Source organism: Parus major, chromosome 2, assembly GCF_001522545.3.
Source record: "Parus major isolate Abel chromosome 2, Parus_major1.1, whole genome shotgun sequence".
In the NCBI taxonomy this organism is placed as follows: Eukaryota; Metazoa; Chordata; class Aves; order Passeriformes; family Paridae; genus Parus; species Parus major.
In genome coordinates this window covers 109,674,495-109,689,587 of record NC_031769.1, presented here as the reverse complement: position 1 = coordinate 109,689,587, position 15,093 = coordinate 109,674,495, and the positions used below count along the sequence as shown (strand labels likewise).

General features: G+C 40.0%; 1 protein-coding gene across 4 annotated transcripts in view; it reads left to right on the top strand.

Moving 5' to 3' along the window:
* Positions 1-15,093, top strand: part of PRKDC (protein kinase, DNA-activated, catalytic subunit) — an 82,005-nt gene that overhangs the window by 64,870 nt on the left and 2,042 nt on the right. For all 4 annotated transcript variants that reach the window (XM_015618964.3, XM_033512252.1, XM_033512251.1 and 1 more), the window contains 13 exons: positions 2,013-2,193; positions 2,711-2,871; positions 4,231-4,442; positions 5,485-5,572; positions 6,272-6,415; positions 9,187-9,391; positions 9,935-10,002; positions 10,273-10,493; positions 10,798-10,890; positions 12,766-12,855; positions 14,043-14,114; positions 14,193-14,394; positions 14,831-15,019. In XM_015618964.3, the coding sequence (XP_015474450.2) occupies positions 2,013-2,193; positions 2,711-2,871; positions 4,231-4,442; positions 5,485-5,572; positions 6,272-6,415; positions 9,187-9,391; positions 9,935-10,002; positions 10,273-10,493; positions 10,798-10,890; positions 12,766-12,855; positions 14,043-14,114; positions 14,193-14,394; positions 14,831-15,019 (1,926 nt within the window). The remainder of the gene's footprint in view (positions 1-2,012; positions 2,194-2,710; positions 2,872-4,230; positions 4,443-5,484; positions 5,573-6,271; positions 6,416-9,186; positions 9,392-9,934; positions 10,003-10,272; positions 10,494-10,797; positions 10,891-12,765; positions 12,856-14,042; positions 14,115-14,192; positions 14,395-14,830; positions 15,020-15,093) is intronic.

The following is a 15,093-nucleotide window of genomic DNA, read 5'->3' as shown; positions in this document are numbered from 1 at the left end:
ATTTATAATAGTGATACACTTACTTTAAGTAATTTTAATGTAAGAGAGAAGAGGAATTTTTTAAGGCAAAGTACATGTAGGTTGTCTTTGCCTGTTTTAGGTAGATGTGCATTTGAGGAATACAGTACTAGACTGTGCTGCAACTAAAATTATATTTGCTGTCAGTTGTCCCAGATACTGTGGCATTGATTTCTTGTCTGTCAAATGGATTAAGAATTTCAAGTACCACTGCTGACTTATTTCTACTAATTTCTAAAGCTACCACGAAGACCCTTACATATGTATTCTTACATATAGAATCATAGAATGGTTTGGGTTGAAAGGGACCTTAAAGATCATATAGTTCAACTGTCCCTTGCCAAGGACACCTTTCATTAGACCAGGTTGCTCAGAGCTCCATCCAGCTTGGCCTTGAACACATCCAGGGATGGCAACGTGTTCCAGTGGCTCACCACCCTCATAGCAAAGAGCTTCCTCCTAATATCCAAGCTAAACCTACTCCCTTTCAATTTGAAACAATTGCTCATTGTCCTGTCACTACATGCTCTTGTAAAAAAGTATCTCCATCTTTCTTGCAGGATCACTTCAGGGATTATGAACCATATTCACATTAAAAAAAAAAAGCTCTTAATTTATTTTTTATGGTTGTTAAAAGTAAAGCAGATCAAGAAGAAATTCCTGCAAAAAAAGGTTTTAAATTTTCAGGTGTGTAGAAACTTCAGCAAAAGCTTGAGCTTCATTTATTAGCTAACTCTTAAGAGCATTCTTTAGGGATAAAAGATAAGCATAAAAGTTCTTCTGTGTCAGATGGGCAAGATTACCATACCAGGGATTTCTGTAACATTAAGAAGCTTAGCCTTATTTTAGCTTGGTATTAAGCAGCACTCTGACCCTGGTTGGTTCCTTCTACCTACCTGACTATTTAATTTCAGTTACAGCATTTGGTGTGGCCAGAAGGGCCAGGGAAGTGTTTGTCCTGCTGTGATTAGTAGTGGTGAGGCTTCACCTTGAATCTTGTGTTCAGTTCTGGGCCCCTCACCACAAAGAAGGACATTGAGGGGTTGGAGCGAGTCCAGAGAAAGGCAACAGAGCTGGAAAGGGTCTGGAGCACAAGTCCTGTGAGGAGCAGCTGAGGGAGCTGGGATTTTTTTAGCCTGGAGAAAAGGAGGCTTGGGGAAGACTTCATTGATCTCTACAGCTACTCTTCTGCTATGTTCCAAGTGAGAGGGTGAGATGAAATGGCCTTAAGTTGTGCCAGTTAGGTTCAGATTTGATATTAGGTTGTTTTTGGTAGTTTGTTTTTTTCTAATGAAAGAGTGCTCAGGCATTTGAGTAAGTTGTCCAGGGCAGTGGTGGAGTCACCATCTCTGGAAGAGTTCAAGAAGCATCTGGATGTGGCACTTTTGGGTATGGATTAGGAGTAATTGTGGTGGTTCTGGGTTGGTAGTTGGACAGATGATCTTGAAGATCTCTTTCAACCTTTTCTGATTCTGTAAAGAATCCTGTCAAGTCACCCATTGAATGAGCTGCATTAGAAAGGTATGGTGAATATTACTATATATATACTACTATATTTATAATAGGGAAAAAGGCATCAAATTCAAAATAGTTTGATGCATTCTTTATTTTAACACAAATTCCAAGTGTAACTGTTATGCAGATGTTGTAGATACATCTTAATAGGAAAAAATCCTGAAAGTTTTATTATATTTTCTGTTATCTCTTTCCAAAATCTCCACTAATGTTAACTTTTTTGCGGTGACAAAAATTCCACTTAACCTGTCCAAAGACTAATTTAAGTTTATATGCTTCCATTGAAAATTGCGGAAAATAAAGTTCCAGAAACCACTGCTAGAAATAACATCCCAGTTTTTTTCCTTTATATCAGCTACTCAGAACATCTTAAAACAGTTAATGTTTTATCTACTCAAGACTTGGCAACAGTTTCAGAAAGGATTGTTCAATGCTACTTGCTAATCGTGTATTTTTTTCCTCTTTTGGTTGGATTTCAGGTGCTGGCAGGTCTGGACAAGAAGGCTTTTCAGTGTTTCAGCTGTGCTGTAAGGAAGTCAGAAGAGGAGGTGCAGTCCCACCCCATGGACCATGTGGACATGGTGGGAGTTGTGGATGCATATATGACTTTGATCAGCTTCTGTGACGAGTATCTGCGCAGGGAAGAGGAAGGCTTGCTTGGTTAGTCAGGATTTCTCCTAAGCTTGTGAGGTGTATTAATGTGTGATCCGTGAGCTTTTGCTGTACCCAGGAGATCCCCGTGAGCAGCACAGCTTGAATTTAAATGGGGCAGTTTGACCTCCAGTTCAGCAGTATTTGTATTCCTTTTTTTACCTCCACTGTTACTGCTAGCTTTGGTCCTGGTGGATCATTTGTAGTCTTGCTCTTACTTGTGAGAAATATATCACATCCAGCAGATGCTTCCCTTGTTCCTTCCCAGACCACAGCAGCCTTGTATTTAAAGCAGGCAAGATACCAGCAGCGATGCAGCTTCCTGATAAAGCTAATCCTTACAGTCCCCAAGTACATGTGTTGCAGATGTGTGCAGTTCAAACAGATGGGAAGGAGAACAAAGTAAAAATACTAAATAAATGCTTGAAAAAAAATACCAAATTGTAAAGATGAATGTTTCAGATGATCAAAGACATGGAACAAGTGATGGTGTTTCTGATAATTCTCGTTTAATGTCTTTTGGCAGAAATTAGCACTGTGGATCTGCAACAGTTACCAGCCATTGTGGTGGAGAAAATTATAAAAGCTTTAAAACTGAATTCCAGAGAAGCCAGGCTGAGATTTCCTAGACTGCTCCAAATAATTGAAAGATATCCAGCAGAGACATTGGGTCTAGTGACACAAGAGGTTAGTTGCTTCAATTTTTCTGGCAGCAAATGTTGCTGTAAATCAAATTTTAAAGGTGGGGGTGGAGGTGGAGGTTGGATACATAGAGAGGTTAGACTGGTAAGTTTTGCTTCAGGGAAATCAGATAAATTTTATCCCATCATTGTTCCTTGTCTTTTCTGTAACTTACTGAGTCTAATCCATGTGGACAGAAATTTTTTCTTAGAAATATAACTTTTTATAATTATTCTGATTCCAAATGTTTGTTTGAGAGTTGCTAGAGAACAGCTGTGGTATGTGTTGTCTTTTTTTTTGCCTTCAAAACAATCTATATGGGCTAACAAAGGTGGTTAGCATTAGAGTGAGAAATGTATCTTAGTCCTGTAGACTGAGTTTCCTGTATGCAGGAAGCCAGCAGCTTTTCCAGACTCATTTCATGTCACCCACCTTTCCCTGTCCTTCTTCACTTCAGAGGTTACTACAGCTTTGTCTTCCTTTGCATTTCTCACTTCCTTCCTTCCTTCTACAACCTGTCTTTCCATTGCCATTCCATGAGACCATGAGTCTTCCCTGCTGCTGTGGCACAGATAAGCTGAGACCTTCTCTGTGACTCATGCCTGTTCCTGCCTTGGCCTGCCTGCCTTTTCAAGCCCATGTCATTGTGCTGCTGCTCCCAGAGCAACAGGCCCTTTCAGAGAAGGAACTCAAGTGAGGCAGAAACTCGGGTTAGTTTTCCCAGGGAGCTGAGAAAATAGCAGAAATGGCTGAGGTGCAGAAGGTGTGGCCACAGAGAAAGACCAATAGTTCAAACAGAACCTGACACCAGCTGACAAATCTCACCCAGAAAGGAAGTTCACCAGGCATTTATTTATCCTATACTCTGTGTTTCTGTGAAATAAATACTGGCAATCTGATCTTAAATTCTATTAGAAATGCTTAAAGACGAACAAAAGACAAAACTATGGTAGGAGTTTCAGTGTTCTTCTTCCTGGTATTTTTTACTCAAGTCAAGACTTAAATCCAATGGTGTTGGAACTGAATTCCTTCAGATTATTTAGTTATTTGTATGTGGTGATCAAAAATTATTGTAATGCATCCAGAGACAAAAGCCACAAGTTCGAGTGTAAAGCCTCATATTGATCAACGGGCCACAAATCTTTATCATGGAAAACTTACTAAGGAGCAGTGGTGGTGGTTGTAGTAGTGATAGTAATAATTAAATTTGTGCTTCACTGGGGGATGTTTGCACACTAGTTGACATTCTCTGTTTCCTTTTCACATTTCTCTGTCAGGCTGCACCACGGAGCAGTTTTGTTTGTTTGCTATGTTTGGTATTTTCGAGGAGGGCCAAAGATGAAAGCAGTGTCTGTGTTTTTGCAGCTTTCTTCGATTCCCTGTTGGCAGTTCATTGGTTGGATTAGCCAGATGATGGCACTACTTGACAAGGATGAAGCAGTAGCTGTACAACACACTGTTGAAGAGATTGCAAATGCCTACCCCCAGGCACTCATCTACCCTTTCATGATCAGCAGTGAAAGTTACTGCTTCAAAGATACTGTAGCTGGCTGCAAGAACAAGGACTTTGTAGAAAGGTGAATTTGCAATCGGAGTAGCTCTTTTGTATGTTTTTTATTCAGGAGTGGACAGATTCATTTATTTTTCCTACACAAACCCTTTTCTTTAGCAAGCATGAAAACTATTAGAGGTTAGTCTTGAGTTTTCATTTAAAGGCACAGAGAAATGTAGTACATCAGCTCTGTCAGTGTCATACATACTCAGGTTAGTGGCATGACACTTCATGAAGTGCTGGGTATACATAGTCCCCAGGCTGTTGAAATTGAAAAGTTTTCCCAAGATAAAACAAAAAAAACACAGAGAGGCAACCCCTTTTTCCTTGTAATTCTGTGGTATTGAACATTTATCATCTTTCTAATACCAAGAAGGAGCAGCTATGTTTAAATAGAATAGATGTTCATACCAGACTTTAGAGAGGGCAGTGAAATGGATGTATGTTATCTTAGGAATGGCAGCTCTTGGCTGTGGTGTTCTCTGCTTATTGAGTGTGCACCATGCAGCTTCTTACAAGCCTTCCCTTGTCCCTTTTGGCATGCAGTAACACTTGAGTTAATCCCCAGGCAAAAATCAGTTCCCATCACACAGTGCTGTAGAACCACTCTTAAAAATTTTGGGTGTCTTTTTGCCTTTTCTCAAATTTGATACATTTGCTGAATAAATTTTTGCTTAAAATGAACATACAAAGTCATGTGTTTTGCAGAAAGTATCACCCTTCAGTACCTGTCCTGACAGGGCATATGGTATGGCCAATGCCTGTGTGTTTCAAGCATGCTTTCCACTCGCCCACCAAGTTCCTATTTTCTTAGTGGGACATATAATTTAAAAATGGGGAGCTGTGTGGCATGTTTAGTCAACATATAAAGAATCATGCAGTCTAAGAGGGAATTCTGAGGGAATCTTACCTACTTACACCTGAATTATTTTACCAGATTCTTTTATTTTATATAGCAGATTCTTTATATTTTATTTAGCAGAGAGTCTAGATCATTGCTTATCTGCAGGTGAGGTGGTGATTGTAGTTCCTGTTGCATTGCGATGCATTTTTCTCTTCTTTTAAAGGATCAAGAATAAGTTGGATAGAGGAGGAGTAGTTCAAGATTTTGTTCGCTCCCTGGAGCAGCTCTCTAGTCCTGTAATGATTTTCAAGGTAAAGTGTATATTTCCCCCCTTCCCCTTCATTCCTTTCCCTCTGTTCAGAAGAGTAAGTGCTGGGTGGAGTCTGACACAGTTCAGTTGACACCACAGCCACAGGAAGTGGTTCAACCCAGCACCAACTCGTGATGATGATGATGATATTGGGGTGCTGTCAGCAGCTTTCACTGGTGATGGACTCCTTCCCTTGTGCCAGCTGGATGTTCTGCTCCAGCTCTTTTCAGCTTTCCCCTTCAGGGTCTGTGCCCTGCCCCGCAGTCAGTCTTCCTTAATCATTCTGAAACCCTTACAGAATTATCATTTGTGACCGTCTTTATAATCTTGGACTATTTGTGCTCAACTACTTGTGTTCTTATGCCCTTTCCCTGCTGGGCATTCCTGTCTGTGTTCTGGGTTGTTTGTCCAAAGGATTCTTCTCCTGTGTTTGGTGCCACTCCTGGCCCCACAAAGGTTTTCTTAGCACTAAACGCTATGGTAGTAAACATAATTATCATAATAAAGTAGAAACATTTTATCAAGACACAGAATGAAAGGAAAATATTTCCACAGTCTTTTGGTTGCTTTTTTTTTTGTCAAAAAACAAATAATAATTGACTATTAAATACAGTAACCGCAGTGCAATTTGAGTGGCCTACTGAAGAGCAAGAGTCAGTAAATCTTTTCTCAGGACTCATCTGTTTTCTTCTTTTTACAGGATTGGGCTGAGGATGTCAGAAATGAGTTGTCAAAACCTCAGAGAAACAAAAAGAAGCTTAAGGAAATGTATGAAGGAATGTACAAGAATTTGGGAAACTTGGAGGCTCCTGGCCTTGGACTGATGAGGAAAAGGTTTATTCAGGTATATGTGGTTACAGAGTAGTATTGGCATCATGACTTTTCTAGAAGGCAATAGAAAGTCAAAAGAGGGAACTAGATCACAGCTTTTACAGGTGCTGCAGGACTTGATGAGACTTGATCTAGTCAGGAGTACAGGACTGGGATTTCTTTGCTAGAAGCCATGGACTTAACATAGTTCACTTTCCTCTTCTAACTGCCCTGCAGGGATAGATGTTCTGTCTTACACAGCTTCTACCTCTCCTGTCCTGCATGTTGCCAGGTTCTTAGGACCTGAGCCTCTAATCATCTGTGGGAATCTGGCCTTGGTTTTTGTTCCTTGCTGCCAAGGATTTATGAGCACCTTAGGGAATTTTGCTATATTTTACTACTGAAATTTGCTGCTGACATGAAGTTACTTAAACAGAAGAGTTAAAACTATGAAGAATTAAAGAAAAGACTTTACAAAACTGACTGAATTCCAAAGTGGTGAAAATCAGCATAGAAAATGAAATTACACATGTGGCAAGAAAATGTAATTACCATAGTAGCATATAGAAATTCTGAGTATTTTAGCTGACTATTGCAGTTCAAGAACAAAATCTTGATTTGTGATGGTTCTTTGAAAATAGCAGCTGTGAAAACTCAAGGGCAGTCTCAAGGAAAACTCAAGGAAAGAAAAGTGAATGTTCATCATTATTAACAACAGAGAACTAAACATGGATTTGTAAATTGGCATAGCAGCCTTCTCTGACTCTTGCTCCTTGAACATTCTAGTCCTCATCTGCAGTATTCTCGGCACTGGTAAAGTAAAATTGGATGAGGTTCTAAGTGGGAAGAATAATCAGAGGTACAGAGTAACCACTGCACAAGCAACTTTAGCATTCCTCCAGTTGGAAAAAATACAATGGTGCCAGATACAGTAAAGCTCTTAACATCAGCCCCATGGCTGGACTTGGTGAACTTAAAGGTCTTTTCCAACTCTAGCAATTCTGTGATTCTATCAGGAGTGCCAAACATGAAGTAAATACTCTATGGAACTGGCAGGTTCAGACAAGTAAGAAGTGTTTCCTCATTCAGTGCAGCTTAGGTGCTGAACTCCTGCTGCAGGGTATTAGGTGCTTTCATGAGTTCAAATAGCAAGCAGGCAATAGAGAGGGAGCAATTCTTTGAGAGCTTTTACATACAAATGCACACTCCCGGTTCCAGGAATCCCTGAGCTGCAAATTGCTGAGGCCAGGAGCCGTGATACTCCTGTAGAAGGAGTCCTGACTGTATGCTTGTACTGTATGTGCATAGCCCCGTGGCCAGGGCGGGGTGCATCCAGCTCTCTCCCATTGTGGCCATCCTTATGTCACATTAGCCTTAGATAAACTAACCTGGGTGTCTGTAGGGAGATTCCTTCCCCATGAGTGGGAAAGGTGGAGGATGAGAGTAAGGTGGAGTCGGGAGGAGGTGAGGTGATAATGAAGCAGAAAGGGTAATTGGGAGTTTGGGGGCACACTAGTCCTCTGAATGTGTTGCTGTGAGATAAGGTGGGTCTTTGATGATAAAGACTCTAAACTTAAAGAGTGAGGGATAAGAATGTACAGGATGTGCCGTGTCAGGAGTGGGGGGTAGGGAGAGGGAAGCAGCTATAAAGTGTACATGAATGTCAAGGGACATAGCAGACATAAGCACAAAGGCTGTTTGGATTACTTCTGTGCCCACACAAAATAAAAATTAAAAATCAATGTCTCTTTAAAATGCTGAAATGTGCAGTATTAGAGGATAGAGAGAGAAGAGCAGAGGAGATGCTGAAGAGGGATATCAGGGTTGTTTCCCCTCTGTCAAAGGGGAGAGGGAGAGCAGAGAGTAGCTGCAGAACAGAGTCATTCTGAATTCTTTGCATTTATGATGGATTATTATGAAGAAACAAAGTGTGAATGCTACTGTGTCATTCTATGAAAATGACTGTATCATTTCTAGTGTCCTTGCTGGGGGAAAAAAACAAAAGTTGTCTCTCTTGACTGACACATAAAATTGCTCTATTATATGGAGTACTTCAGTCTCATAATCTGGAAATAGATCTACTGATAAAGATGTTCTTGACTGTAGCAGTCTCCTCAAAAAGGAAAATGTTTTTTGTATTTTCATTTACTACATTTTCATGTAGTTTCATTGACTACTGAAATAGCTGTGTCTTCATAGCACGGTAGAAAAATGATCAGGCATTAAAAAAAAGTCTTTCCAAGCCATTAATATCCAGTCCAAGAAGGAATATTTGGTTTTTCTAGAACCTTGAATTATGAACACAGGAAATCAATTCAGTTAATTATTTGTAGATAGTACTTACTTTGTTCATTAAATGGATCCATGTCCAAAACTTTGCTCTTTTTCTTTATCAGGATGTTTAAAATACTTTAAACTATGGGTTTATACATTTTATGTCCAAAATTATTGCTAGGCAGTAATAAATCCACAAATAATAAATCCAGTAGTAAATAAAACATGTAAAACATTTCAGTTACAGAATGATTTGGGTTGGAAGGGACCTTAAAAATCATCTGGTTCTAACACCCCTGCCATGGGCAGGGGCACCTCCCTCTAGAGCAGAGTCTCATCCAGCTTGGTCATGAACACTTCCAGGGATGGGGCATCCTCAACGTTTCTAGGCAACCTTTTCTGGTTTATAATAAGAATTTCTTCCTAATATCTAAACGAGCTGTGTGTATAGATAGGAAGGTACCCTTTTGGTGTTCTTGGGTAGTTTCTAGCACTGTGTAAACAGGGTACCTTTCTATAAATGATTGTTAGGCTTTTGGGAAGGACCTGGATCGTCATTTTGGCAGAGGTGGCTCAGAACTGTTGGATATGAAGATTAGTGACTTCAATGCAATTGCAACTACTCTCCACTCAAAAATGAACAAAACCCATAAAGAACCTGGGAACCTCAAAGAATGTTCACCATGGATGAGTGAATTCAAAGCTGAGTTCTTGAGGAATGAACTGGAGGTTCCTGGTAAGTTCCCCTTCAGTGTTTTGATAGTGAATTGTCCCTTACAAGAACATTGCTCTTGAGCTTTATTACTTATATTGGCTGTATGATCCTTCCTTCTGGCCTTAAGCCTCATCTGGCCTTATTTTAAATAATTCTGTTCACTCATTATCTCTTAAATCCTTTCTTAAGCTGTAGTCCCGTTTTTTAAAATTGTATCTAAGCTTGTATCTCTTACCTAAGAATTTAGTATTTTTCTAAAGGCCTGACTCCAGGAAATCTGATAGATAATTCTAATACATGTTAAAATGTAGCTCAAAAAAGGTTGTGTCTTCTGAAAGCATCAAGAACTCTATTCTAACAGCTAAACAAGGAAAAGGTGTCAGTAATTCATAGATAAAATCATACTCTGTGTATGTTGGATTCTTTTTACACATTTAAAAGTATTTTCTTCATAGTTGTCATTCTACCAGTTTGACAAAACACTTGGATGTGTGTTCTGGTGTTAAACACACTTTAAAATAGCAGCAGGGTAAGTATTAATATTTTTTTCCACTACCACTTTAGGTCAGTACGATGGAAAAGGGAAACCACTGCCAGAGTACCACGCAAAAATCTCTGGATTTGATGAACGGGTATGTTTTTAAGATTGAGTCAAAATCCTGTGTGGTGTAAATCTGTGTCCATATACCATTTGAAGAATTTGGTAGTAGTAGGGTCACTGCTTGTTTAGACATCTTGCAGGATACAAATGAAGAGCTGCAAGTGGGCATTTGGTGTTCTATTATAATTGAGTAACTTGATTATGTCATCTAGGAGTGACAGATACGCTTAATTCCAGAGATAATTCTGTAAGACCAAGTCTTCTGTCACAAATATTTTTCTTTTTCCTGTCCTTTTCCAAGATAAGTGTGATGGAATCCTTGAGGAAGCCAAAACGTATAACAATCCGAGGCAGTGATGAGCGGGAGTATCCTTTTCTTGTCAAAGGTGGTGAAGACCTGAGACAAGACCAACGTATTGAGCAGCTGTTTGATGTAATGAACATTATCCTTTCCCAAGATGCTGCATGTAGCCAAAGAAATATGCAGTTAAAAACTTACCAGGTCATCCCCATGACAACAAGGTAGGTGTTAATTTTGAAGGGACAGAAATCCTTACGTTAACTACTTTTGGGACGCTGAATGTGAAAGTGAGAATTTTGTTTGCCACATTCAGATTGAGAGTGTTTTGTGCCTTGGCTTAATGTATTTTTTCCTTTTCCTTTTAGACAACATTGAAATTGCTTTGTCTGGAAACTGTTTTTCAGAGCATATTTAAATTGGTAGCTTTTAACCTACTTTTAACAGGAACTAGAATGTTTTGCTTCCCATTGTGGTGTTCCTTCTAGAGTTCCTCTGAGCTACTTGTTATCTCTTACTCTGTTCCAGACTGGGACTCATCAAGTGGCTGGAAAATACTTGCACCTTGAAAGAATTCCTTAAAAATAGCATGTCTGAAGAGGAAGATACCAGCTATTACAGGTGATGCTTGGTATAGCTGTCTACTCTAATAGAGACTACTACTAATGGGTTTTTGGATAACTGACAGTCTTGTAGCAGGATTTTCTTTCTCTTTTTTTTTTTTTTTTAATTAAAGAATAAAAGAAAAGCACTTTATAAGCAAGAAGGCAGTTTGTACTTCCTGACCCAAATTAGTAATTGGCAACCGTTTGTTTAATGAGTGCCATTGTAGCTGGAATATCCTCCACCCAGCTTGTTTAAACAAGAGGCTTATAATTATAATCATGTGTGACGTCATTATCATCACCATTTCCTTATCAGCAGATTGATTTTACAAGCAGAGGATTTTGATCTCTTGATTTGATCAGGCAGGAAATGGACTTAGGTCAATGGGGGGCAGGGGAGGGGAGTAGAGACAGAGCTGTTCAGAACCGGGGTTCAGCAGTGAGTCAGTGATGGGGGATGGAAATTGGCAGCAAATGCACAGAACACAACTATAAGAGAGTAGTCTCTCTGACTTGATACAAATGCAGGGTTTGAATAAGTTATATTGCTTTCTCGTGATTGTAATTGCACGTTGAATATTTCTAAAATTGATTTAATTCTGGCATTTCAACCTGGTTCTGTCCTGGAATTTAGAAATGTGGTTTAATTTACAAACGTGGTTCTTAGTTACATAATCTCTGTTTGGGTTTGTCTGAGTGTTGTTGTCACCATTTATTTTTACTAGTTAACATTTATGGGGCGGGTTGGAACAAACTCCAGCATGGAGGTTGGACTCCAAAGAGTCTTTATTTCTATGGTTATTTGATTTGTGAGCAGTTCAGGAACTGCTAGAGCTCCTGCATTACTGTGGTCTGATTCACTGTTGTGAACAGCAGTGGTATTATGTTGATCTCAATTCACTGAGTGGGAAAGTGAAGGAGGATTCACATGGAATCATCTAGTGAGGGGAGGAAATCTATAATATGCTCAATGTAGAAGATCAGTGTCCTTCTAAAAGAAGGTCATAATTCATTAAAAAAAAAAACAAAACTTTGCTTTATTGTGTATATACACTTTAATATTTTTCTATATGTTATTCAATCAAGATGAGACATTTTATGATTAAGTGAGAACACTCACAATGGGAAATTTTGGTTGAGGTGGGGGGAACAACTTTCTGAATTTTTGAAATCCTGTTCTTTACCTCAAAGTGATGGGCTACAGTCTATAACTGAAAAATGCTTCTTAAATGGAAATGGCATTCTCTATCTCAAAACATAGAAGGAGGAGAGAAGGTGGCTGCTCTGCTAAGTTGCTGCCTCTCTGGAATAGAAGTTTAAGGTCTGATGTATTTAGAAAAATATCAGATCATTTCATAAGCAGTGCAATTAATGAATACTGGCTTCTTATGGATTAATACCCAAAGTTCAAGCACCCATTTCTCCTCTCTGGCACACACTCAGGATATACCAAACTGCTTTCCTGCATTCCCTGCCCATTTGGAAAAACAAAGGGCAGCATGTACTGTGGTGGACTACATACTGCTTCTCAAAGGCTACAAGACTGTCAAAAATACCTTTCCCTCCCTCCAGAAATTATTTTGGACCTTTCTTCTGGAGGTACTCACAGTACCTGTTGACAAATTAACATCCTTGAGATGTCTAATCTTCTGTCAGATATGACTGAAGTGTGTGCAAAGCTGGGGTGAAGATTAATGGATCAGTCTATATGCTGCATAAACTTCATTTCCATAGCAAGACTAAAATTAATGTAGGCTTTATCTTCCTGACTTTTCCTTTGCATAGAAATCTCATGGGTCAGAGCAGCACACAGCCTGTGGATAATCAAACAGAGAGTGATGAGATGATACAGGGAAATCATAGGTGCTTTTCTTCTTTTTTTTGTCCCTAGCCCAAGAGGACCTCGTGCTACCTATTCTGAGTGGCTGTCGAGGATGGGTGGGGAAGCACAGGGCATCTCTCGATACCATGCTATGTACAGGTAGGTTTCAAAAGAGAGCTGTGAGTGAAATATAGAAGCTGGAGTGTCCACATATGCAGAGATGTAGAAATTCCAGGAAAAACACACCATCCCCATTATAATATGATGGCTAGATCTGATTTTTTGCTCATTTTACTGCTTTGTCTTCCTGGAGATGCTCTGCAAAATTCCTCTTGCCAAAAATCCTACCAGAGTACAGGAATGCTTCCAGAAGCTTGCTCACTTCCTTTAGAAAGTGTCTGGAAGCAGATGCTGCTCTTCAACTTTATTTTCTAGGCATCTTGTTCCTGATTATGCAGTTAGGTAGGCTGCCTCAGAGCCCAAGCATCTGCTGGAGTTGGACAGAGAAAATCACCATGATTCACTGAGAATATTTGATGGTTTAGGTCCTGACTTGAGCATCCTCTCAGAGGAATTTCCACACCTACCTAGATCTAGCACTGTGGGTGGTAAAGTGAAATGTCCAGAGCATTTCTTATAAGATCATATCCTGCTTAAGCAAGTATCTTGCTTCTTAAAGGAAAGCTTTGACTTGTTTAACTGAGTTAATACTTGTATTCAGACCCAGAATGTGCTTTTGAAGTGATTCCCAATCACCCCCACTCATCTTCAGTCTGCTGCATCAAAGAGCTGTTCTCTGTTTCTCAACTCTGCTCCTTTCAGAGGGAAGTAGACTGGAAGGAAAGCACCCAGCACATTTCAGCTCTCACATTCAGAACTGGATATGGGCTAGGACAAAGCCTCCTTCCCCAAATCTGCATGGCATGAGTGCCCTCAGCACCAGTTCTTCAGTTTTGTTGCTTCTCCTCTGCTGCACTACCTTCTAGTGTCAGTATAGCCTCAGCCTGCTGCTGAGACATATAACTGGGGCCTTAATTCCTCTGCTTGAAAGAGACTGTCCAGACAGAAAGAACACGATAGTATTGCTTTATTAAAACCTAACCCATTAACTTAATCTGGAGGAAAATACACAAAACCACACACTCTTCTGTATTTAGAAACATCAGTCTTGGAAATAACTGTTGGAACGTAGAGGGAGGATGGGGCACTTCTCATATCAGATAAAATTTGGGGGATGAACCCTTTGTGGCTTGCTGTACTGTTTACTGGAGTAAGCACCACATGCTGCTGCTGTCACTAGCATATCTTGACTTTGAACATCCAGCTGTTTCTCCACTACTTTGCAGAAATGCCAGCCGTACAGAAGCAGTCTCATCCTTCAGAAGCAGGGAGAGCAGCGTTCCAGAAGACCTGCTGCGGTAAGAGCTGTTGATGGCTGCACATTGTAAAAGAAATGTTGGTGTTTCTCTGCATTCAACGAGTTCTGTTTTGTTAAGGCGAGCCTTTGTGAAAATGAGCACATCTCCCGAGGCCTTCCTGGCCCTGCGCTCCCACTTTGCCAGCTCGCACGCCCTGATGTGCATCAGCCACTGGATACTTGGGATTGGGGACCGGCATCTGTCCAACTTCATGATTAACAAGGAGACAGGTGGCATGGTGGGAATAGACTTTGGATATGCTTTTGGGGCAGCCACACAGGTATTTGTTTTCAACTAATAGGTTACAGCTTTTGCATTTGTTACGTGCAATTATATGTGCATTCTCAGTACTAAATTTGATGCTCTTCAGTTGCCATTGTTCTGGTGCAAAATAATCTTTACAAGGTATTTCTAGTCAATTGAATAAAATATCAGAGTCCAGATACTCTCAGACAAGCAGTGAGCTATAGAACTCCACAGAGTCAATATGGTGGTGTTTTACACAGTTCAGCCATGGTTTCAGTCACTGTCACTGAATACTCATGACTAGAGCTTTGATGTCACAACTCGGTTCAGTTCTACTTTTGCATGTTATTTTCAGTGAAGTGACAAAGAGGCTTTCAAAGCTTAAAAAGAATAAAATATTCCAGTCTAATCCTTCAGTTCCAAGACTTCTTACTTTTTGTTTTCTTTTGACTGTCCTTCCCCTTGGCTAGTTTTTGAGTGTGCCGGAGTTGATGCCCTTTCGCTTGACTCGCCAGTTCATTAATCTGATGATGCCAGTGAGAGAGTGGGGACTCATTTACAGTGTGATGGTGCATGCCCTGAGGGCTTATCGTTCAGATCCAGACCTCCTCATCAGCACCATGGATGTGTTTGTAAAAGAGCCTTCTTTGGACTGGAAGGTGGGGTTTTGTCCTCTTTCATCTTTCTTCATGTGAAAATTCTTAAACTGTAATAAGAGTAAAACTGATGAAAA